General features: G+C 40.2%; 1 protein-coding gene across 3 annotated transcripts in view; it reads right to left on the bottom strand.

Annotated features, from left to right (window-relative positions):
* The window catches only part of KIZ (kizuna centrosomal protein), a 120,188-nt gene extending 112,846 nt beyond the window's left edge, over positions 1-7,342 (bottom strand). Inside the window, exons 1-2 of one of the 3 annotated variants that reach the window (XM_036322772.1) lie at positions 7,147-7,342; positions 159-221 (exon numbers count right to left, since the gene is read on the bottom strand). In XM_036322772.1, the coding sequence (XP_036178665.1) occupies positions 159-221; positions 7,147-7,235 (152 nt within the window). In that variant the 5' untranslated portion in view covers positions 7,236-7,342. Of the gene's footprint in view, positions 1-158; positions 222-7,146 lie in introns of those variants that run through there. The other 2 variants (XM_036322771.1, XM_036322773.1) reach the window with 2 other exon arrangements.
* Positions 7,343-25,657: the final 18,315 nt, after the last annotated feature.

Genomic DNA, 25,657 nt, shown 5'->3' with positions numbered 1-25,657 from the left:
ATAGTCATTATATTGCAGTGTTTACTTGAAACTATTACATATTAAAAATAAGAGAAGGGTAAAAGTTCTGCAACTATGGTATTTACAACATAATTAGGGTTAAATTTTAATTAACATAGCAAAGTGGCTTAAAAACTGTTACCACTGTCATATCTTACCTGTATATATTAGACTGACTGTATTCATAAAGTTTCTTTTCCAGCTCCAATCTCTTCTTTTCACTGTAGTACAGAAAGAAAATATTTTATAAATAATTATACTGATAAGTAATTGGCTACTGAATTTAGAATATGGTCGCCTTTGAAATCACACTTTTGTGAGAATGCTCTCTGGTCTAAGAAGCAGAAAATGCTGGCTGTATCTGAAACTCAAGACCTAAAATTACTTAGTCGTCACCAGGGATGTCTAAAAAGCAAAGAGGACACTAGCACAAAGCAGAAACAACAAACTTCTAAAGTAAATGGGGAATGCCTTAAGAAAAGGCTGAGAGCCAGGTTCATTCATTCAAGTATTTCTTGAGTACCATGATGAGCCAGGCAATAAATAAGTTCTAGGCCTAGAGACTAACATGGTGAACAAAGCAACCAAGAACCCTGTCATCAGGCAGCTGACACTCTAGGGGGAAGGACAGACAATAAACATACAAATACGTAAGATGTAATATGGCCAGATATCTCTGCGATGGTGGCACATCAGGACTGGACATGATGCTTCCACAAATCCACCTTGGACTAAAGACTGGTGGCTTGCTCTGCTCCCAACCAGTCAAGCTTGGGCAGAGCCAAGTGTCTGAGTTAGGAATAGGTCTGAAAAAATAAACCTGGCCTCACTGACATTTAGTGAAGACCAGGTCACCTAACACTATTACTTCAAATTTGGGGGAATTTCTTTTTGTAACTTTGTATCACCACCATGATTTGTCATTAACTGCTATTCCCTGGAGCTACCACCAGTGAAGACTTAGCCTTGATGTTCAGGTCGGCGCTGGAAATAAGCGAGGAGAAAGCTTACCCTGCATACCCGGCCTGGGCAAGAAGGGGGGGAAACTGGAGAGGGCAGCAGCCAAAACCTAGGGACTAGGGGGTGAAACTGCTGAATGGGAAGCCATCCTGATCCTCAAAAGAGCCCTTGGGAGGTTTACCCACAGAAGGCTCCGCATGACCACCGCCAAAGTCCCGGCTTCAATCTTGTCTAATTGAGGTCACATTGCTAATCTAAGTTAACATGAACTAAAGGCCGAAAGAGAAATCATATAATGTCTGAGAGGAAAATGTTATAAAAAATACTGTGAATCAAAGACAAGGAGTCCAACAGAAGGCGAGCTCAGGTTGTTCTCTTGAAGGAAAGGGGCTGAGCCCACATTCCATTTATGAGCTCATAATCCGTTTGTTTTTCTTTCAGATAATTTTTCCTTAAATAAAAAAAAAAAAGCCCCAAATTTACTCTGTTAGCTATATGATAGGTTAAGTAAATTTCATTGTTTAGCACAATTTAACTGAAATTCTTTTAATGGAAAAATGGGATATAAAATCCAGATACCTAATCTTTGCTTGGGGAATATAACCTATTCCTTAGTTGGGGGTATGCCTATGTTAAAAAAAGAATCAAAGATTAAAAGGAAAAACTTATTAAAAACACAATTTAAAAAAACATTTTTATTGATTTCAGAGAGGAAGGGAGGGGGAGAGAGAGATAGAAACATCAATGATGATAGAGAATCATTGATCGGCTGCCTCCTGCACACCCCCTACTGGGGTTTGAGCCCGCAACCGGGGTATGTGCCCTGATCAGAATCAAACACGGACCCTCCGTCCACAGGCCAACACTCTATCCACTGAGCCAAGCCGGCTAGGGCTAGAAACACAATTTTATTTTATTTTATTATATATATTGTATTGATTTTTTACAGAGAGGAAGGGAGAGGGATAGAGAGTTAGAAACACTGATCAGCTGCCTCCTGCACACTTCCTGCTAGGGATGTGCCAACAACCCAGGTACATGCCCTTGACCGGAATCGAGCCTGGGACCCTTCAGTCCGCAGGCCGACGCTCTATCCACTGAGCCAAACCGGTTAGGGGTAGAAACACAATTTTAAAATGAATAGTTTCTCATACGTTTTTACTTAATAAGACAACTTAGAAATGAAGGAAATATGGTACAATAGCAATTAATGAAGAATGAATGACTGGACAGTGTAAGCAATTTGTCATTAAATTACAAGGACAAAGACACTCTTAAATGCATCTATGGCCTTGTGCCCTTGGTGTCATGCTTCATATCTGTGGTGTTCCTGTCAAGAAAGTATGACCAGTCTGGTCATGAAGAAACATCAAGTGGACCCAGTTTGAGGTTCACCCTCTGGAATGAAAGTTGTACTCTGTGAAACTCTCAGGAACATGAAAAACAGGGAAAGACTGAGGAACAGTTCCAGACTGGCAGAGACTACAGCGGCATGGCAACCAAACACAACATGGGTTCACAGAGGGGGCATCATACTTATAATTCTAAAATTATTCAGAAAAGACTAATAATTTTAGATAGATAAGTAGATAGAAAAAAAGAAAATGTTGAATTGAGAAACCTAGGTGAGGGGAATATTAGAGGTCTTTGTCCTACTTTCCAAATCTTATGTAAACTTGAACTTTAGTATAATTTTTAAAATTCAACTATGACCTGTGAAACAGGTCCACAGACTGGATATCCATCAGCTCCCAAGCAACAAATTCTTTTTATTTTTATTGACTTCAGAGAGGAAGGAAGAGGGATAGAAACATCAATGATGAGAGAGAATCACTGATTGGCTGCCTCTTGCACAACCCCTACTGGAGATTGAGCCCACAATCCTGGCATGTGCCCTGACCCAGAATCAAACTGTGACCTCCTGGTTCATAGGTTGATGTTCAACCATTGAGCCACACCAGCTGGGCAACTAGTTCTTTTTAATAATGAATGTTAATAATGATCAACTTTGTTCCTGCTTAACCTTCTATAGATACTGGTCATTTGGCCAATTCAACACCAACAGGAATTCCTATTTGGAGTGGCAAAGAAGGAAACTTTATTTAGTGCAAAACAGCTCAATTGCAATACAGGCTGGCTGTGAAGCAGCCCTGGAACCAGCCCCTCTCAGGATGCACAGCTCTGTTCCACTCTTCTATTGTCTGATCCACTCTGCTCCTGCCAGACTAGACATCTTTGGTGTTGCACCTCAGCCAGGGAAACAGTCTTGGGTAGAAAGGGCAAATGAACTCTCAAAGACAGAAGGAACCTGGCTTACAACAGAAATCCCCACCTCTGATCCCTAATTGGTCTATTCTCATGCAAATGAGCACACCAAATCTTCCGTTTGATTGGTCCAAAAGGCACTGTCCTGATTGGTCAGGATAGAGCTGCTCTGGTTGGTTGGAGCTGCACAGCTCTGACTGGATGGGGAACACCTCACTCCTACTGGTTAAAATAGGATTCCAGAGACTCCTTGATAATAAGAGCCGGCTCAGCTGGCAGGAACACAGTGCATGCAGGCAGTTCAGTTCACAGGCAGGCAGTTTGGTGCAGGTCTCTCCTTCAAGGGCAGTTTGCATAAGAGGTCCCCGTGTAGAAACAGCAGCTAGGCTGTTTTTGTTTTTGGGGTGTTTTTTTTTATGTTTTTGTTGTTGTTGTTTTAGTTTGAGCCCACTTAGCCACTAGTAGCCCTTCTTAGTAGGTGTCTTCTTTCTCATGATTTACAATACAGACATCTGCTGGCCATACTTGTTCTCTATGGTGACACTTCATACACTGAAAAGCCACAATCAAACACCTCTTGGCCTCCTATTCCAGGCAAAATGATTACAATCTAATCAATTCTTCAACCCAGGCCGTTTCTAGCCTCATCATCCACGCCCCACCACCTCTGAATGCTGTCTTTCATATATGTTTTAAATTTAAGACTTAAAACCATATATTTACTCCAATAAAAAGCCAGAGAAAGGTATATTTGGAGGATCCTCTTGCAATTTCTACACGTTAAATCTTTATTTCAGTATCTTTGAAACATCCAGCCCTGGGACGGGTACCCATAGTTTGTGGTTTCAGTCACCTGAATCCCCACCCCCAAACCCCCACCTCCAATCTTTTTAACTTTTACACAGCTGGGCAGTCATTAAAGTGCAGCCATGTTTACTTTTCTCCTTTTAAGCCACTAGTTATTCTGCTTTTGTCTCAGTACCATCTTCAGCGTCACTCAACAAATATCTCAGTGTCAATTTCTGAACTATTATGATAACTCACAGTGAATCAATAATGGCATTGAGAAAAACTGGGTCTGGTTAATGGGCCTCTTAAAGGAACGTTTTTATATAATTGCAAGAGTCAATTCCACTTACATGTTTCTACCATGCCTGCAGCACTACGCACACTGTAACAAGTCACTTTACTAGGCTCTTTCAGATTCAATGATTGACTTTCACCACAGTGCAGAGAAAACGCTGTATACAAAAAGGAGACGTTTTAGAATATAAAATCGCATCTGTGTGACTACAGCTAAGATAATTTGAGCTACAAATACACCGGCTACAAGGGAAAAGCCCATTATTAGACCAGCTAACATTGCAATGACCCACCTCAAAGAGGGCCGAGAAAGGACATGTTGTTTTTTTATCTTATACTCCTAGGAAATTTTTTATAAAGCGAATACCCAGGATTGCAGCCTTTAAAATTACTCTTGAGTTTTAAGAGACAATGGTCCTTTTGATCGCTGGGATTGGTTAAAAAAAAGGGGGGAGGCATTCAAACACTCAAATAGAAAGCAATGATATTCAGTTTGCTCTGCAAAACTACACATTTCAACTCTTTTATTCCGAGGCTCTTTACTCCAGTAGAGACGAAAAGAAAACCCGAGGCCTTACTTTACATATTAATCAGGCTCCTCATTTCTGGTGAAGAACTAAGGTTCAAAGAGGCTGAATGACCTACTCAAGGTGACACAACTGTTCAAGGACTAGAACCCAGGTTTCCACGGTTCTACTGCAGTTTTCTCTGAATCCAAAGTTATTTGCCTCTGTATTTATTAACTATGTGCTAGAGCTAGTTACAGACTTTTAAAATAAAAAGTGAATATAGGGGAACAGAATTGTACTGACTTAAAAATAAAACAAACCTCCAAATCCAGAACCATGAATAGGTTATACAATTTGACTCAAATTCGTTATATAATTTCAACAGCCTCACCTTGCTACATAGTTAAGTATTTAATGTGAAACATAAAGTGAGCAATAATAATGACATAGTTATACTTCAAGGACTATAAACAGCCAGGTGTTCTAACAGAGGAAGCAAAAAATGATAATTCACAATTAGTTCAAAAAGAATGCCATTTGAACCAGTAACATTTTGAAATTTGAACTTGGGCTAAGCCCGGCTGGTGCTTGAGCGTCAACCTATGAACCAAGAGGTCACCAGTTCAATTCCCAGTCACATGCAGGAGGCAGCCGATTAATTTCTCTCTCTCACTTATGTTTCTCTCTCTCTCTCTCTCTCCATTCCTATCTCTCTAAAAATCAATAAAATCACTAAAAAATAAAAAGAACTTGGGCTAAGAGGTACACATAACTAAAGGCCTGGAGTAACTCAGCTACTCTTTTAAAGAACAGAGTCAAAAAACACTAATTTACAGAGCAATGTCTCATCTCTTAATTATCAGGTATGTGCAGACAGTTAATATCATCTTTGAAATATCACACTGTCCACTTTTCCTGGTTACTTGGAAAATGGTCATTATTTGGTCTCAATGTGTGGCTACTGGGTTCTATACAAGACATTCATAACTCCTGGACACTAGCTGGCTGACTTTGGCATTCCTTCCATTCATTCAACAAATACTTATCAAGCCCCTTCTACGTATCAGGTACTCTATCACAAGGTAAAGATCCAGTTAGATATAATTCCTGTCCTCCTGGAATTCTCAGTCTGGGCAGGGAGCAAGTCACTTAAAGCTATTATCTAGAGTGCTGTAAGAATCCAAGGTCACATAAGTCAGGGAATGGGTTGTCAGTACTTGGTGCAGAGGATGAACTTCAGGAAGAGATTTTTTTAAAGCTGGAGATGAAGAGGTCACTGGGGTGCATGATTAGTGGCATGTCAGAAAGAAAAGAGGATGTAGAAAAAGATTAAGAGGTAAAATATGATTAGGACAATTAAGAAGGACTATTGTAGATGCTCTATAAATATTTTACAAGAATCAAAGCTAGCATAAGATGAATATAATTCCTTTCAAAAATCACTTCTGCCTTTACCTGACATGTAATTGTTGTCATTTTAGAACTGTCACACACACACACACACACACACACACACACACACACACACAGCTCTCCTCTTCACTAAAATGATTTTGTAACTTTTAACACTCATTAAACGTGTTATCATTAGATCCAAAGATCTATTTCCTTTCAACTAATGAGATTTCTAGTTTCAATTAATTTAGGAGCTACATAATAGTTCCAACAACTTATCTTTGATGTGATTATTTATAGTAAATTACTTCATAATTTTCCCTCTTATGTGCTTAGATCTTGTTTTCTGTGGTTCTCATCTTTCATGTCTTAATCAAGTTATTAATCAAGGTATCTTGGACCCTCTGGAAGCTGCACTTCTCTCGCTGGAAATTTCATCCTTGCGCTGGGTATCTTGTCCCCCAAAGTCTTCTGTACTTAAGCAGGGCATCTCTCTCTCTCTCTCTCTCTCTCTCTCTCACACTCTCTCTCTCTCTCACACACACACACACACACACACACACACACACACACACACGTGCTCCTGGACCTGTCATCTTCGCTGCAGCGCGCTGCCGCTGCCGGGGTGGGATGACAACTTGAAGAGACTGGGAGGAGGCGTGTGGATGGGACTGAAGACGTTCACACACTCGCTTCACCAGAATGACAGGCAGGAGAACTCCCACTCTCACTGCAGCATCCCGCCGCAGGAGACCGCCAACAAGTGAGGGGTCTCCGGTAAACGTGGTCCTCCAGGCGTCACCCGGAGCGTGGGGACCTCGGTGCCGACCCGGGCCCAGGGAACCACGGGCGGGAGAGGGGTAAGAAACGGGGGGTGGGCACCAGCTGACCCACGGAGCTGGCCGAGTCCCCCCCACGCTCCGATAGGCCGTACCTGTCCCGCAGCTCGAGCTGGAGGCGGCGCAGCCTCTCGTAGTACTCGGGGCTCTCCGGGAGCCAGGGCGGTGCGGAGGCCGGGACCATGCTGCCGCCTCCGCCGCTGCTCTCGCTTCCGTCCGCCTCTGACCACCCGGGAACTGGAGCTTCCGAGGCAACGGCCCCACCATGCACCGCGGGTAAACACCGTGCCCCAAAGCCGCGCAGGGGGCGGAGCTGAGAGGGGGCGGGGCGCCGTGGAGGGGCGGAGCTGAGAGGGGGCGGGGAAGGGGCGGGGAAGGGGCGGGGCAGACGGAGGCCGACTCAGAGCCCGCGAGCTGAAGGCTGCCTGCTGGTGGGGAGGGTGGCTGCGGTGTGGGCTCGTTACCGAGGCCTCTCCGTCCAGAGCCAGGCGTCTTCCTTCCCCCTAACCCTTCAAAATTCTCACAGGAGAGATGCTAGACCTCCAAGCGGAGCCCTTTTCTGAGCGCCAAGTCAGAAAGCCACCCTTGATCTCGGCCCCCACGAGGATGGGGGCTGGGTTCAATCTAGCCGCACACTTTTCTAGACATGAAAAGGATCAGGGCGGTGGGTACCTGGAATGTGTGTGTAAGGAGGGAGGTAAGCTCCAGGCAAGCATCGTCCCTGGCCCTGGGGCCACCTTGCCTTACATGAAATGTCATGACCAGATAAGGGCCAGAGCAGGCTCTGTAATATACAGAAGCCCAGGATTTAATAACTACTGATGTTACTTTTACTTAGTTGTTATATCAAAGCATTATACCAAATGGATCCCATGGTAGTATACAAGGTTTACCTTATTGATTTTAGTGCAAACAACATTTTACTACAACCCTGGAAGGGATGAGGGAAAAAAAAAAAAAAAAAAAAAAGCATGTTTTTAGGATTTTTTTTAGGTCTACCCTCATCCAGAATAGTTTTTAGAGGATAATAAAAATCCTCCAAACAATTAACATAACTAATTATTTTCCACAAATACACAAAGTAGATGAGGCAATCACTTAACATCCCAAATTTTTATTAGGCCATTTTAGGAATGTCTAAACTATAATTTAACACTAAATAGATAATTCAAAATAATTATAATTTGAATTGTATGGTTGATTTATTAATGACATGAAAAATCTAGATGCAGGATCCCCTTTATTAACAAAAATACATAGCAAACTAAGTGAATATTTCTAGAATACTTAGGCTAAAATTATGCATTCTAAATGGTAACAGACTTTTAAGAAATGTGGAACTCTTCACTTGGAATATTTAATTTGCTAGAGCACTCTTGTAATATGGTCCTAAATCCCTTTATATTAGCAGAGCTGATTACCATACACAGCTCTGCTTTGAACTACCTGGACTGCAGAACATCAAGTCTGCCTAGATTGGCAAATGTTCCAATAGGCCACAAAACGTCTTAGCTGGAAGTTAGGAAGAATCTAGCCTCACACTCTTTTCTAGACAGGAAAACAGATTGGGAGAGGTAAGGAATTTGACCAAGGTCACACAACTGGTAATCTATGTAATATTAATGACTCTAGCTCAAAAGATGGGTCCTTAATAGCCCCATTAAACAACCACAAGGAAAGCCTTGTAGTCATAGGATCTTAGAGTAAACCATATGAAATTACTGTTTTTTGCAGCTCAAAAACAGTTGACTCAATGAATGAGAAATTGATTTTAGAAATATGTTGACATTATAATTTTACATTTTAAAATGTAAATACCATGCAATTTTTAAATTAAAGCCTGTATATATGAGCTTGTATATATGAGCTTGAATATTGTAGTAGTTTCCCAGGGTTGCCATAATAAGGTACTGCAACTGGGTGCTTAAACAATAGAAATGTTTAGTGTCATAGTTCTGGGGGCCAGAAGTCTTGAGATCAAGGTGTTGGCAGGATTGGTTCCTTCTGAGGGCTCTGAAGAAGAATCTGTTCCATGCCTCTCCCGTTTCTGTTGATTGCCAGCAATCTTTGGCATTCTTGGCTTGTGGATGTATCACCTTAGTCTCTGCTTTCATCTCCACATGGAATTCTCCCTGTGTGCATGTGTGTCTCCAAATTTCTCTGTTTATAAGAACACCAGCCATATTGGATTAGGGCCCCATCTTCCTCCATCTTAACTAATTGCATCTGCAATGACTATTTCCAAATAAGGTTACATTGCGAGGTACTGGGAGTTGGGACTTCCACATATGAATTGGGAACACAATTCAACCCATAACAGACATAAACATGGCAAATCATTTCATTTTTGCAATTACTATGCAGAAATATTAGACATCCTATGCTATTGGAAAATTTACTTTGTAAGTAGAGATGACTCAAAAGTAGAAGGTGGGTGAAAGGATGTGATGTCACAGGCATGTGTGTATGTAACCTCTCCTGCCACTGAGCATTTACACTGGTGTAACATTCATTGCCTCATTTTTAAACCCCACGACAGCCTTTTGAGGGTACACACATCTAAGCAACTGGCTTAAGATCATGCTGCCCAGAAGTAGTGCTAGAATTTGCAAACAGACTTGTTCCAATTCCAAAATTTATCCTTTCTTAGCTTCCATATCGAATGGAAGTGTAATATTCCTACTTGGCACTGAGAGGGAATACATTTCTCATCCTTTCTAGCAGTTAAATGGGTCTATATGACCTGATTTCGCCAGTGAAATGTGAGCAGAAGTGATACAGCCTCTTCCAGGCCTGGCCCCAAAATATTCTGCATCCTCTTCTCCATTTTTCATTAGTTGCCCAGCTAGAAGCAGAAGATCCAATGGAGAACTGTGAGGGTCTGGAAGAAGAGTGGATAACTAAAAGGGCACAGGAATGCGTCTTGGGCAAGAAATAAACCTTATGTTGAGTCACTGATATTTTTGGGTGGTTTGTTTCAGCAATGGGCATTACTTTTCCTGACTAATACACAAGCATTCTATGCAACAGTTACACAAATGCATCAAGATATCTTTTCACAACATTCTCATTGAGGACTTATGTGACTATCCAGATGGTCAAAGAAACTACAAACCTGAAACTCCGAGATTAAGAGTCAGTAGAGGAGGAAAGAGGCCTAAATAGTGAAGGCAAAGCCACAGTGAAGAAACTTCTAAAATAACTCTGTACAACGGGACTTTCAGAAATTATGGAAATGTTCTATCCTGTGTTGTCCTATATGGTAACCACTACCTTCATGTAGCTATTAGGCAATTGAATATGGCTAATGTTGAGGAATTTAATTTTTAATTTTATTTAATTTTAATTTCTGAAAATTTATATTTTAGAGGGCACATGTATCTAGTGCTACAGTGTTTGACAGTGCAGATCTATAGATAAAGATAGAGACAAAGATGGATAAGCAAGGTTGGGGCAAGGAGGGGGTGTCATAAGTCACCAGGAAGTGGAAAGGTAGGAAAGAGAAGGTAAGATGCCATTCTGAGGGGAACTGTAATGGTTAATTTTATGTATCAACTTGGCTAGGCTATGGTGTCCAATTGTTGCTGTGAAGCTATTTTTCTTCTAATATGTGACTAGAGGCCCGATGCATGAAGATTCATGCAAGAATGGGTCTTCTTTCCCCTAGCTCTGCCTTTCACCTTTGCTCCAGCCCAGAGCTGCCTTTCTGCTTTCCTATGCTGCCTAGAGGCCCGGAGGGCTGGGGCAGTGCGGAAGGCCTATATCATCACCATGGCAACAACGCAAGTGTCCCATCCTGCCCCTGGCCTCTCGGCACCTGCATATGCAAATTAACCCACCATATTTGTTGGGTTAATTTGCATACTCACTCCTGATTGGCTGGTGTGTGCCATGAAGGTATGGTCAATTCGCATCTTTCTCTTTTATTAGTGTAGATTAACATTTAAATCAGTAGACTTTGAGTAAAGCAAATTATCTTCCATAGTGTGGGTGGGCCTCATCCAATCAGTTGAAGGCTTTAAGAGAAAAGACAGATCTCAAGAAGAAGAAGGAATTTTGTCTCCAGACTACCTTTGGACTCAAAACTGCAATATCAACTACTGCAGATAAGTTTAGCCTATGGGCCTTACCTATTGACTTTGGACTTTCAAGCCCCTACAATTTCTCTCTCTCTCTCTCTCTCTCTCTCTCTCTCTCTCTCTCTCTCTCTCTCTCTCTCTCTCTCTCTCTCTCTCTCTCTCCATATATATAGATGTTCCTATAGATATATAGATATTTATATCTATCTTAACTGGTTCTGTTTCTCTAGAGAACCCTGACTAATACAGGAGGGCATGAGGTTACTAAGAGCCTTTTTTCTCAAAGGTATTTGTAATAGCTAGTTTAAAACAATATGAATTGGGTAAAAATTTCAATAAAAAATTAAAACATAAATTCCCTCATTTGATTTTATATCATGCAAACCAACAACTAATGTGTGGGTCTCAGGAATTACATGAAAAATGCCAAGTAACAGCAAAAAAAAATAGAATAACAGAATGTTGAATGGCTCTAGCCAGAGACTTGCTTCTTAAATGAGATTAGCTCAGTCTCACAGCTCTTGCATGCCTATGATTTCCAATGAAGTCCTTTAATTTGTACTTTTGTGAGGTCTTCAGGATTATCCCTTATTGACAAGGAGGAGTACTCAGAGGCAATACTTGTGGCACCAAAACTTTGTACTCTTTTCTCCCTGCAGGACTGGCTGGTGGCTTGGTTCTGCCTGGGAGGGACTGATCCACAGCTCTGGATCCCTGAGTACTTGAGCAACACCCCTGCATCCATGGGTGCTAATGTCACATATGAACAATCTTTGAATGCTGAGATTCTTCTTAAAGATCATTTGGTGGATTTCATAATTGTCTGCCACGTGGATGCACTTCTCATCAGGGTTCAACAAGTACTCCTAACAACAAGGATTAGAAACAAAGGGTCACCCTATGCCTGCCCTTACAACTCACAGGCAGGTTGAAACTAAAACATTTTGCATAATAAATACCATTTAATTTGTTGGCTATTTGTTTATGTTTACAAGGCAACAGGTCATCTAGTATAGAACACGCCACTTATCATCTGCAATTATTCATGGCATGTGTCTTTGTAGAAATGTTGCCTTCATTCATTCCTGGGGCACTTGGATGGTGACTGCCTCACAGAACATTGTCCTTGTTCCAACAAACTCTTATTGTGTCTTAGAAAAGTATAGAACACAGAGGTTGAGAATTTTGGCTCAGGTCCCGTCTGCATGGTATAGCACCACCTCCTCTTATAAGCTGTGTGACCTTGAACAGATTAATTAACCTTGCAGTGCCTCACATTTCTCACCTGTAAAGTGGTGATAGTACCAGTGCCTTCCTCTCAGGCTTGTTGAGAAGATTAAATGCGACACACTTAGAATCATGCCTGGTAGTGTTAGACCTCAATAAACTTACTAGTACACTGGCATCACATCTTCAGAAGGCAAGAAGAATATCCCTGTGGAAGATAAGAGTCATCAGAGGTAAAAAGTTAGTTCTCTCTCCCAAAGACATTTCCTAAACTTCCCCTTGATTCTTCTTTATCAATGCTGCTTTCCCTGCACTCACATGCCCACTCAGAGGGGTCCGGTCACATGAACTCATCACAGATGAGTCAGTAGATGACATTCCGTTGGGAACCTCAATTGAGATTCAGTTTCACTCCTTTTGTGTCAACACTGGCAGTTGAAAGATTCCCAGCACGTCACCCCTCAAGTATAGAAATCCAGTAACTTAATTACCTTTTTAAAGAGCCTCTCTCCAAATAGACATTTTGAGGAACTGGGGGTGGGGGTGGGGGGGGGGGGATTGTGACTTCAATGAATTGGTACTGGCACATGAAATTGGAGTGACACAACTGAGCTCATAGCTGTCCCCCCCCCCCCCCAAGTTCCTTTCCATTAGGAATTCATGCCCTGTGTGGCTCCTCCCACAATGAATCAGGGCTAACTTGTGTGATAGTTTGTGTCATCCAAAAATGTCTCATTTTATCATAAACCAGCCACCATATTGTGAAGAAATCTGAGTAGTCCTGAGGAAGGGACCATTTGAAGAGTAACTGAGGCTTCCTCCTAACAGCCAGTACCAACTTACCAGCCATGTGAATGAGTGGGATTGGGTCTTTCAGCCCTGTCCAACTTCCTGATGACTGTGGCTCTAGCCAACATCTGACTGCAACCTTGTGAGAGACCACAAGAAAGACTGGTAAGCTAAGCTGCTCTGGAATTCTGATCCATAGAAATCATGAGATAATAAAAAATACTTGTCATTTTAAGCCATTAAGTTTTGGGATGATTTGTTACGCAGCATTAGGTAACTGATACACCTGAGGTGGAATGGCAGTGGTTGAAGAAGTCAGTGATTATTATATACCTACTATCTTAGCCATAGAGTCATCTGTGGGAATCATCTTCAAAATTCACAAAAATGCTGTAAAGTGTGTGTTATTATCACTGTTTTATTGAGGCTCAAGGGGTTAATAAACTTGCGAACGATTTAAGTCCATGTGCTCTCTACTGTATCATTGAATTTCTGTAGTGGGATACCCTTACCAGGGATGGTGTTGTGCACACAGTTCACTATTTGCTCTCACTTAGCAGCAGTAACAGTGCCCTAAAATGTCTCATACTTACTTTGCAATTCTACCTTGGAATGCATAAGTCACCCTTATGCATCCAACATTTCATTTTTCCTCTCACATGTTTCTTTCCTTTCTTTTTAATTTTATTTTTCAATTACAGTTGATTCAATATTATTTTACATTAGTTTCAGATGTATAACACAGTGGTTAGACACTTATTTAATTTATGAAGCAATTCCCTCAATAATTCTAGTACCTACCTGGCACCATACATAGTTGTTACAATATTATTGACTATATTCCCTATGCTGTAATTTACATCCTTGTGACTGTTTTGTAACTACCAATTGGAACTTCTTTTTTTTCATGTGATATTTTTTCCCCTCTATTGATTAAGATATTACAAATGTGTCCTTGTCCCCCCAATTACCCTCATCCCCCCAATCCTGCCCTCACCCTCACCCCCTGTTGTCCACATCCATCACTTATGCCTATATGCATGCATACAAGTCCTTCGGTTGATCTCTTACCCCTCCCTCCCACCACCCAACCCTCCCCAGCCTTCCTGCTGTAGTTTGACAGTCTGTTTGATGCTGCTGTGCCTCTGTATCTATTTTTGTTCATCAGTTTATAATGGTCTTTATTATCCATAAATGAGTGAGATCATGTGGTGTTTTTCTTTCATTGACTGGCTTATTTCACTTAGCATAATGCTCTCCAGTTCCATCCATGCTGTTGCAAATGGTAAGAATTCCTTCCTTTTTACAGCAGCATAGTATTCCATCGTATAGATGTACCACAGTTTTCTAATCCATTCATCTGCTGATGGGCACTTAGGCTGTTTCCAGATCTTCACCATGGTAAATTGTGCTGCTATGAACATAGGGATGCATATATCCTTTCTGATTGGTGTTTCTGGTTTCTTGGGATATATTCCTAGAAGTGGAATCACAGGGTCAAATGGGAGTTCCATTTTTAACTTTTTGAGGAAACTCCATACTGTCTTCCATAGTGGCTGCACCAGTCTGCATTCCCACCAGCAGTCCACGAGGGTTCCTTTTTCTCTGCATCCTCTCCAGCACTTGTTGTTTGTTGATTTGTTGATGATAGCCATTCTGACAGGTGTGAGATGATACCTCCTCATTGTTGCTTTGATTTGCATCTCTCGAATGATTAGTGACTTTGAGCATGTTTCCATATGTCTCTTGGCCTTCTGAACGTCCTCTTTTGAAAAGTGTCTATTTAGGTCCTTTGCCCATTTTTTGATTGGATTGTTTATCTTCCTTTTGTTAAGTTGTATGAGTTCCCTGTAAATGTTGCAGATTAAACCCTTATCGGTGATATCATTGGCAAATATGTTCTCCCATGCAGTGGGCTTTCTTGTTTTGTTGATGGTTTCTTTTGCTGTGCAGAAACTTTTTATTTTGATGTAGTCCCATTTGTTCATTTTCCCTTTATATTCCAATGCCCTATGAGCTGTATCGGTGAAGAAATTCCTTCGGCATATGTCTGAGATTTTGTTGCCTTCGGATTCCTCTAGTATTTTTATGGTTTCCTGTCTTACATTTAAGTCCTTTATCCATTTTGAGTTTATTTTTGTGTATGGTGTAAGTTGGTGGTCTAGTTTCATTTTTTTGCATGTATCTGTCCAATTTTTCCAGCACCATTTATTGAAGAGACTGTCTTGACTCCATTGTATGCTCTTGCCTCCTTTGTCAAATATTAATTGAGCATATTGGTTCGGGTCGATTTCTGGATTCTGTATTCTATTCCATTGATCTATATGTCTGTTTTTGTGCCAGTACCAGGCAGTTTTGAAAACAGTGGCTTTGTAATACAGCTTGATATCAGGTATTGAGATCCCACCTACTTTGTTCTTCTTTCCAATTGGAACTTCTTAATCCAGGGATGGGCAAACTTTTTGACTCGAGGGCCACAATGGGTTCTTAAACTGGACGGGAGGGCCGGAACAAAAGCATGGATGGAGTGTTTGTGTGAACTAATATAAATTCAAAGTAAACATCATTACATAAAAGGGTACGGTCTTTTTTTTTTTTTTAGTTTTATTCATTTCAAACAGGCCGGATCTGGTCCGCGGGCCGTAGTTTGCCCACGGCTGTCTTAATCCCTTCACCTTTTTAACCCAGTAGCCCATCCCTCCTCCCCTCTGGCAACCATTAGTCTGTTCTCTGTATCTATGAGTCTGTTTCTGTTTTGTTCATTTGTTTGTTTGTTTTGTTCTTTAGATTCCATGTATAAGTGAAATCATATGGTATTTGTTAGCTCTGTCTGACTTATTTCACTTATTCCACTTCTTAACTAGTGTGAATTTCACTGCAATGAACACGGGGGTGGATATATTCTTCTGAATTAGTGTTTTGGGTTTTTTCAGATACATACCCAGAAATGGAATTGCTGGGTTATAAGACACTCTCATTTTTAATTTTTGAGGAACCTCCATACTCTTTTCCACAGTGGCCACACCAAACTGCATTCCCACCAACAGTGCAAGAGGATTCCCTTTTCTCTACATCCTCACAAACACTTGTTTGTTGATTTATTGATGGTAGCCATTCTGATATAGTAAGGTGATACTGCATTGTACTTTTAATTTGTAATACTCTGACAATTAGTGACATTGAGCATTTTTCTTATGTCTATTGGCCATCTGTATGTCTTCTTTGGAGAAATATCTATTCAGGTCTTTCCTATTTTTTAAGTTGGATTGTTTGTTTTCTTAGAGTTGAGTTGTATGAGTTCTTTACAAATTTTGGATTTTGACTGCTTACTGGATGTATCACTGGTGAATATCTTCTCGCATTTAGTAGGTTGTATTTTTATTTTGTAAGTGATTTCATTTGCTGTGCAGTCTTTTTAGTTTGATGTAGTCCCAATTTGTATTTTTTTTCTTTTGTTTCCCTTGCCTGAGGAGATATATCAGAAAAAATATTACTAAGAGAAATGTCACAGAGTTTACTGCCTATGTGTCCTTCTAGGATTTTTATGGTTTTGAGTCTTACATTTAAGTTATTAATCCATTTTGAGTTTATTCTTGTTATGGTGCAAGAAGGTGATATAATTTCATTTTTTGTATGTACCTGTCTAAATTTCCAATTCCATTTATTGAGTAGACTATTTATCCCATTGTGTGTTCTTACCACCTTTGTCAAATATTAATTGACCATATGAGCATGAGTTTATATCTGGGATCTTAATTCTGTTCCATTGATCTATAGGACTGCTTTTATGCCAGAACCATGCTGTTTTAATTACTATGGCCTTGTAGTATAGTTTGATATCAAGTACTTCCAACTTTGTTCTTCTTCCTCAAGATGGTTGTTACTATTCAGGATCTTTTGTGGTTCATACAAATTTTTGGAATATTTATTCTAGTTCTATGAAATACACCATTGGTATTTTGATAGTGGTTACACTGAATCTACTTTGGGTAGAATGGACATTTTAAAAATCATTCAAAATTTTTTTCAATTATAGTTGACATACAATATTATATTAGTTTCAGGTGTACACCCCAGTGATTAGACATCATAAAACTTACTAAGTGATCATCCTGATAAATCTCATACCCATCTGACACCCATAGTTATTAGAATATTATCCATTATATTCTCTATGCTTTGCTTTACACTTCCATGACGATTCTGTAACTATTAATTTGTACTTCTAAATTCCTTCACCTTTTTTACTCATTTCCTCAAAACCCCTCCCATCTGGCTATTGTCAAATGTTCTCTGTACCTATGAGTTTGTTTCTGTTTGGATATTTTTATTTTTGTATTCAATTGTCAATAAATATGTATTTATTGCCATTTTATTGTTCATATTTTTTATCTCCCCCCCCCCTTCTTCTACAGAAGACCCTTTAACATTTCATGTAATACTGGTTGGGTGGTGATGAATTCCTTTAGCTTTTTCTTGTCTAGCAAGCTCTTTACCTGACCTCCATTCTAAATGATAGCTTTTCTTGGTAATCTTGGTTGTAGGTCTTGCTATTCATCACTTTGACTATTTCTTGCCCTTCCCCAATGGCCTACAAAGTATCTGTTGAGAAATTAGCGCCCTTGTAGGTAACTAACTGATTTTCTCTCGCTGTTTTTAAGAGTCTCTCTTTGTCTTTAACTTTTGACATTTTAATTATGATGTGTCATGGCATGGTGTGGGCCTCTTTGGGTTCCTCTTGTTTGGGACTCTCTGTGCTTCCTGGACTTGCATGTCTATTTATTTCACCAGGTAAGGGATATTTTTCTGTCATTATTTTTTCAAATAGATTTTCAATTTCTTGCCTCTTCTCTTTTCCTTCCAGCACCTCCATGATGAGAATGTTGGCACACTTGAAGTTGTTGCAGAGGCTCTTTACACTATATTTATATTATTGGATTTTTTTTCTTTTTGCTGCTTTGATTGGGTGTTTTTTGGCTTCCTTATTTCCAAATCACTGATTTGATTGTTGGTGTCCTCTACTCTACTGTTGATTCCCTGTAAATTCTTCTTTTTGTGAACTGTACCCTTCATTTCTGACTGGTTCTTTTTTATGGTTCTTATGTTCTTTTTCATGCTGTTGAAGTTCTCACTGAGTTCCTTAAAGGCTCCATTATGTTCCTTGAGTATTCTTATAACCATTGTTTGAACATTGTATCTGGTAGCTTGCTTTTTTCTATTTCATTTAGTTATTTTTCTGGAGATTACTCTTGTTTCTTCATTTGTGACATGTTTCTTTGTCTTCACATTTTGGCTGTTTCCCAGTGTTTGTTTCTGTGTATTAGCTGCTATGTCTTTCAGACTTGGTAGAGTAGCCTTGGGCAGTAAGTATCCTGTAGGACCCAATGGTGCAGCCTCCCCAGACACCTTAGCTAGGTGCTCCAAATGTACCCTGTGAGGATGTGTGTATTGTTCTGTTGCAATTGAACCTTAATTGTTATTGTCATTCAGAGAGCTTGACCTCAGGCCAATCAGCTGTGAGGACCAGCTGCGACTACTGTGGAAAAGTTGTTGTGCAGGAGTTGACCCTACATAGCAAGACTTGCTTCAGTGGGGCTTTGGTGCTCACTGAGTCTACCCCTTGAGTGTGTCACTTGTGAAGGTGGTAGGGTTGTAATCTGAGTGGTCTGAAGTTGTTAATCAGGTACTCTGGCTCTGGAGCCTCCCAGGAGGTACAGAATCAGCCACTGCCTGTGCCCTGCTTGGGGCCACCCAGCACAAGCTACAGAGTGATCTGCAGATGACTAATACTTGTGTTGGGCTTAGAAGTACCCAAGAGAAGCCAAGCTGTAAGCCAAGATGGACTGCCACTAGTACCAGGCCTGGGGCCACTTAGCAAGAGGTACAAGGCATGCTAAAGCCAGCTGCTGCTTTTTGAGAGATTTTAGGAAAGTCAGAAGCATATGGCAAGAGAGGCCAGTTTTAAGGAAAAGCTACTAGAAACGACTTGGATGAGCTCTCAAGTTGCGTGGGTTGAGATCTCAGGGAATCACATGGCAGGGCAAACAGTGTGAGCCAAGTGGATGGAGACTCAGATATGGTGCCATCTGTTGACCCTGTTGAGGTGAGGGTTCAGAAAATGACCAATGGCCTCTGCCATACTTTTATCTGGAAGAAAGCTGCCCTCCCAGCTCTTGCCACGATGCTGGACAATTCAGTTGTGCCCCCCACCCCCACCCCCATATGTCCCTGGTTCCCTTCAAGCTACTGCCCCAATGCTGGAGCTCAGAGTAAGTAAATCCAAATAAATCCATGTGTGGGCCCTTTAAGAGGAACTGCCTGGAACTCCTGTAGCCTCACTCAGACACAATCCCTGCTAGTTTTTACAGCTGGAAGATTTGGGCACTCTCTTCTCAGCACTGAAACCCTGGGCTGAGGGGTTTGGTGTGGGGCTGGGATCCCCTCATTCCGCAGGAGGGGCTTCCACAGCCAAGTTATCCCTCCCAATTAAAAACTTCCACACTGCCCTAGCAGGTGTGACTCCATAGGTTGAGCATTGTCCCATGCACCAAGAGATTGCTGGTTTGACACCTGGTCAGGAAACATGCCTGGGTTGTGGGCTTGATCCCCAATGAGTGGGGAGGGCGTGCAGGAGGCAGCTGATCGATATGTCTCTCTCTCTCTTCTTCTTTCTCTGACATCAATTTAAAAATATTAAAAACAAAACAAAACAAAAAAGCTCTGCCACACATGGGTGTGGGAACAAACCATTTAGCATCGCCACCCCTCCTACCAATCTTGGTGTGGCTTCTTCTTGAATTCCCTAGTTGTTGGACTTCCATTCAGCTAAATTGCAGGCCATTCTGAATGATGGTTGTTTTGAAGACTAGTTGTATTTCTGATATGGCTGTGGGAGGATTCCAGTATTGTATTTACCTATGCTGCTATCTTGCCCAGAAACCTAGAATGGACATTTTAATGATTTCAATTATTCCTGTGCAAGAACACAGAATATGGTTCCATTTATTTGTATCTTCAATTTCTTCCTTCATGCTCTTAATTTCTGAGTACAAGTCTTTTGCCTCCTTGGTTAAATTTATTCCCAGGTATTTTTTCTTGATGCAATTGTAAATGGGATTGTTTTCTTAATTTCTCTTTATGGTAGTTCTATTTCTTTTCATGTGTGTGTTTTAATGTCTTCACCCAAAAATGACTTAATGTTCCTCATGAATCTGTGGGTTGGCTGATTGGGCTGACCTGGGTTACATATTAGCTGCACTCAAGCAGGAGTTCAGCTGAGTCTGGAATGTCCACAATGGCTTCACTATTCTATCTGGATCTTGATATAACAATTAGCAGAACCTCTCTTTCCACATGGTCCTGTATTATTCAATGATTTGGCTTCTTTCTAAAGTCTCTGGCTTCTAAGAGAGCTTTCATGCATTTCATTATTTATTTTTAAAGTAAAACGTACTGCAACATTCAATTGCAACGTTATATAGTGAAATTACCTGGCCACAACCCTCCAGTTTCTTTTCTCAGAGGCAACCACTTACCCTTTTCAAATTAGTCTTCCTGTGTAATTCTGAGCACAGATCTATATCTATGTGTCTGTGAATATATGTATGTATATTCATATTTCTACATTTCTACTTATATATACATACTAGTATACCTATTACATCATTTAAAATATAAATGGTAGTATTTTTATACACTTCTGCATCTTATGTTTTTGCTTAATATATTTTGCAGATCTTTCTATAATAGTATATAGAAACCTACAGATTTACCCCATTTTTAAACAGCTATATAGTGTTTCATTTTATGGATATTACATAAAACATTTCATTTTAAAAATTTGTTTCTTGTTAAAATTTTTTATTTATTCATTGATTTTAGAGAGAGAGGAAGGGAGATTCAGAAAGAGAGAGAGAGGGAGAGAGAAAAAGAGGATGAGAGAGAGAGAGAGAGAGGGAGAGAGAAACATCAATGTGTTGTTCCACTTATGTATGCATTCATTGGTTGATGCTTATATGTGCCCTGACCAGGGATCAAATCCACAACCTTGGCATATCTGAATAATGTTCTAACTAACTGAGCTACCTGGCCAGGGCTATGGAACATTTTAATCAGTCCTCTTTTGATGAACCTGTTTATATTTTATATACTATGATATTGACAGTGTTTGTATTTAATGCACTAACTTCTATTTAATTTTTTAATTGACTTAATGTCACAGGGTTAGGCATTTTTCTGTTATAACACAGCACAGCAATACTAGTTGGTTATTTGTCAAATGTGTACATGTACCATGCTTGCAAAAGCATGTGGTCTGGGAAATGCTGCTGACCGATACCTCTAGGCTTTGTACTTGCATCATTAAGTCAGACTTAAAGATGCGCTCTACTGCTTTAAGTCTCCTCTCGCCAGTTTCCATACAACTATTATTACATTATCTTCGAGAAATTATCCCTTCTTGTCGTCAGGGACCAGCACCTGAGCCCCTCCCTCAATCACTAGCTGTGTACTAGTATATGAAGCTTGAAACCATGTATAGTGAGATCTGTACTTTGTAATCCCAGCTTTAGGGGACAAGCGTGGCAGAGTCAGTACTGCACTGGTAATGTCCAAAACTTGACATTGTTTTATCAATTGTTTCAAGTGTATTCCTCCATATTTGGTAAGACTAAAGGTCATAATCTACAGCCAGAAGATTAACTCTAGTTCTTCTACTAATTAACTTGATCATCTGTCAATGGCCTACCTTGGTTTGATACCCAAAAGCAAATCTCAAGACAAGGTTTTTGGGGACAACTAATTTATTTAGGAGGTGGTCCCAGGAAGTGATTGAGAAAAATGAAATAGGGAAGGGAAGGAAGCAGAGAGAAGTTACCTTAATGAGCATGTTACCACTGTGTTGAATTAACAGTGGCTCAATTCAATAGGGACCACTAAGGGACTATGTAGAACAGAACAGAATCATCCTGATCAAGAGATGAGAAAGTAAGATCTTTATTATCTACCCACTCCCCCTCCTCATTGGTGGAGGGTTGCTTCTGGTGGGGTCTTAACCCCCTAGTGTTTTCAATCTTCCATGCACTTTTCCAAGCAAACCCAGGACCAGAGAACACCTTCAGGTAGAAAGATGTAAGATGCCCTTGGCTGAACAGAAACTATGAAGTAACTTCAAGGACAGACCAAGTAGAAATGCAGAATCTGTTATGTTTAGAAACAGCATTATGTTAGCTAAAAAATAAGCCTTTGGGTCCTTAATGGAGTACTTCATGATTGGTCAACAAGTAAAAACTTTCTGAGCACTTGCTCTGGACCTAAAGCAGCGGCTCTCAACCTGTGGGCCACGACCCCTTAGGGGGTCGAACGACCCTTTCACAGGGGTCGCCTAAATACATCCTGCATATCAGATATTTACATTATGATTCATAACAGTAGCAACATTACAGTTATGAAGTAGCAACGAAAATAATTTTATGGTTGGGGGTCACCACAACATGAAGAACTGTATTAAAGGGTCGTGGCATTAGGAAGGCTGAGAACCACTGATCTAAAGGGTGCTTAGCACTTGGGAGCACAAAATGCTTCCATAGGGAGCTTAGAATGAGGCATGTACTATGAGCTTGCCCTGGGTGGGCCTTTAATTTACATAATTCCATCAATCCAAATATAATGTGGCAAGGTAAGCATTATTATCTTGAGGCTCAGAGAGGTTAGTTATCTTGTTCAAGGTCCTACAGCAGATAGAGAAATAGAGGTCAGCCCATGGTCATGTACATGACAAAAGCCCTCTCAACTGGCTAAAGAGGAGCAGGAAGGCCAGTCTGTGTCTGATTTCTGGTTTCTACATTCTTTCTGAGACCTAATAGGTGAGTTTACCAAGGTTGTAGGGTAAAACATCAATTTACAAAAATTGATTGTATTTCTATTGACAACAAATAATGGAAAGTTGACATTTTTAAAATACCATTTATAACAGCATAAAAATATGAAATACTTAGGGATAAATTTGACAAAAGATGTAAAAGTTCTATACAATAAAAACAGTGAATATTGCTGGGAGAAATTAAAGAAGATCTAAGTAAGTGAAGAAAAATATTATCCTCCAAGTTGATCTAGAGATTCAATGGAATCACAATCACAATTTCAGGAGGGTTTTCTTTTTTTTAGAAATTGACAAGCTGACTCTAAAATACATGAGGAAATGTAAAAGATGTAGAGTAGCCAAACAACTTTAAAACAGAGGGAAGTTGGAGAAGTGAGACTGATTCCAAATCTTATTACAGGGCTACAGTAATCTACTACTTGCTCAGAAGGAAACTATTCAACTCCATGGCTTGTTTTGAAGAACTTGGTTGATGCACTCAGAAACTGAAGGGTGTTGGGACTAGGAATGAACAGTCTCATCCTGAACCTAAGTCTTGGACCAATTGGTTGCCTTGTGATATTAGCAGCTGCAATGTATTCAAGAAAATAACTTTTTAACTTGCTGATTACATACTTCGTGATATTCTAATTTTTGTGTTGTAAGATTGGGAACAACACTTTTTCCAGCTGTCTATATCACTGAGCAGAAACTGTAAATCTATGGAATGAATTTAAAAAGTAGAGAAGATAAAATGATTCAGTAGTCTAAAAGGAACAACATGAAATGAAGAGAGAGTCTCAGGCCAACTGAGCTTCAGTCTTAGAGAAACTAAGATTGCCATGAAATCGTAGAGCGTGAGTCAATGTTCTCTATCACTTCTCCATTTTCAATACTCCACAAGATTCCTTCAACACTCTAAATTGCATATCTTTCTTAAGCTTCCTTGAATATTTCAAGGTGAAATTTCTCTTTAGGAACAAATTTCTAATGCACATGCTGGATATTGTAGCATCATTGTCTTTGGGTAATAAAAGAACAGAGAGGGAAAGCATTATCTCTTCTGGGAGTAAAAGAGAAATATGAAAATTTCCCATGACTTCTCAAATCTCAGAGAATGCACCTGGGCATTCCAAGAGTAGGAGAATAATTGGACCTTGTGTTATTTCCATTAAGATATTCAACTACATCTCCAGAATATTTTGGCTATACCATTGAAGAAAATAATTACTTCTTGTTCGTAGAAAGCCTGCAGACAAGGTCAGTGTCATTATGTTTTACAAAAGCATCAGATAAAAGCTCCCTCATCATAAAACCACAGAAATATTTTCAGGTTTATTGTAGCTTTATAGAAAAAGCAGAATAAGGCCTCTTTCACCTTAACCTACTAACTAATTAACTCTATAATTCTTCAGGCCCTACAGTTTTTATAATTTAGTAATTGGTTCATATTATCTTTTTCATTAATTATTTCATATTTTGCTTGTGTTAGTATTAATAAAACATGTATTATCAATTTAACCACCACAAAATATTCCATCCCATTAATGAGTCTTGGGAATTTAAGAACAAGAAAGTTTGAAGGTACCTGAAAGGTAAATCTGGAAGAAGATATTCACTAAGGAGATGATGAAACTTAAGTCCAGGGCAGCAGAGTACAGTAGACGATGCCAATTCCTGTTCTGATGATCTCCTATTGCATGACAAACGAGTTTTTATTACCTCTCAAGGTTCTGTGGGTTTACTGCTAGATCAGTTAAGGCCTATCGTTGGAGCCAGTAGAGTCATTTCCACTGTGTTCTATTGGTCAAAGCAATCATGGGGTGCACCCAGACTCAAGAGAGTGGAGAAACAGATTCCATCTCTGGATGAGAAAGTGGCAAGGCCCCACTGCAGACTATATTGGCTGGAAGGTTTAGTTGGACATTTTTGGAAAATATAATGGCACTCACATTTGATGCACACTAGCCCACCATCCAAATGCCAGCACCTGCAACTCTTTGCTTTAGGGCTTCTCTGGGACCCAGAGCATGCTCTGCTTCTTGTGGCAGCAATGAAAAGTTAACACCCAACCAATGCCTGACAGGAGTTGGATACTATGATTCTCTTGCTTCCCAGAGTTCCTCTAGCAGGATTAAGCCAAAGTTGCAAACAATGGTAACTTGCTTAGTAATCCACTATTTCTTTGCTCTGTTCCCCCTACTGTGTTGCTTCCTGAGAGCACCTCCAGGAAAATTGACTTGCCTTCTAATCTTTGTCTGAAGGTTGCGGGGAACCCAAATCAAGTTATAGTAACTTGTCCAAAGTCAGGGATAAAACTAGAGGCTGAGCTGACCCATAGTCAGTATTTCTCATATTTGTTACATTCTGGAAGGGGTTCAGAATATTAAAATGCTTAACTTTATTGAGCGATTGAGAGAAGACTTACAAAAAAGAAAAATTTGAAGTTTATATGTTAGCTATCTTTTAAAAAACACACACATGTTCTTATAGATTCTAGAGAGAGATTTTAGGGAGGGAGAGAGAGAGAGAAACATTGATCTGCTGGCTCCTGCACACCCCCTACTGGGAATCAAGCCCACAACCTGGGTATTGAACCAGCAACCTCTCGGTGGTGCATGGTACATGGGACACCGCTCAACCAATTGAATC

Source organism: Myotis myotis, unplaced genomic scaffold (assembly GCF_014108235.1).
Source record: "Myotis myotis isolate mMyoMyo1 unplaced genomic scaffold, mMyoMyo1.p scaffold_m19_p_9, whole genome shotgun sequence".
Classification (NCBI taxonomy): Eukaryota; Metazoa; Chordata; class Mammalia; order Chiroptera; family Vespertilionidae; genus Myotis; species Myotis myotis.
This window is presented reverse-complemented; position numbering and strand designations above follow the sequence as displayed.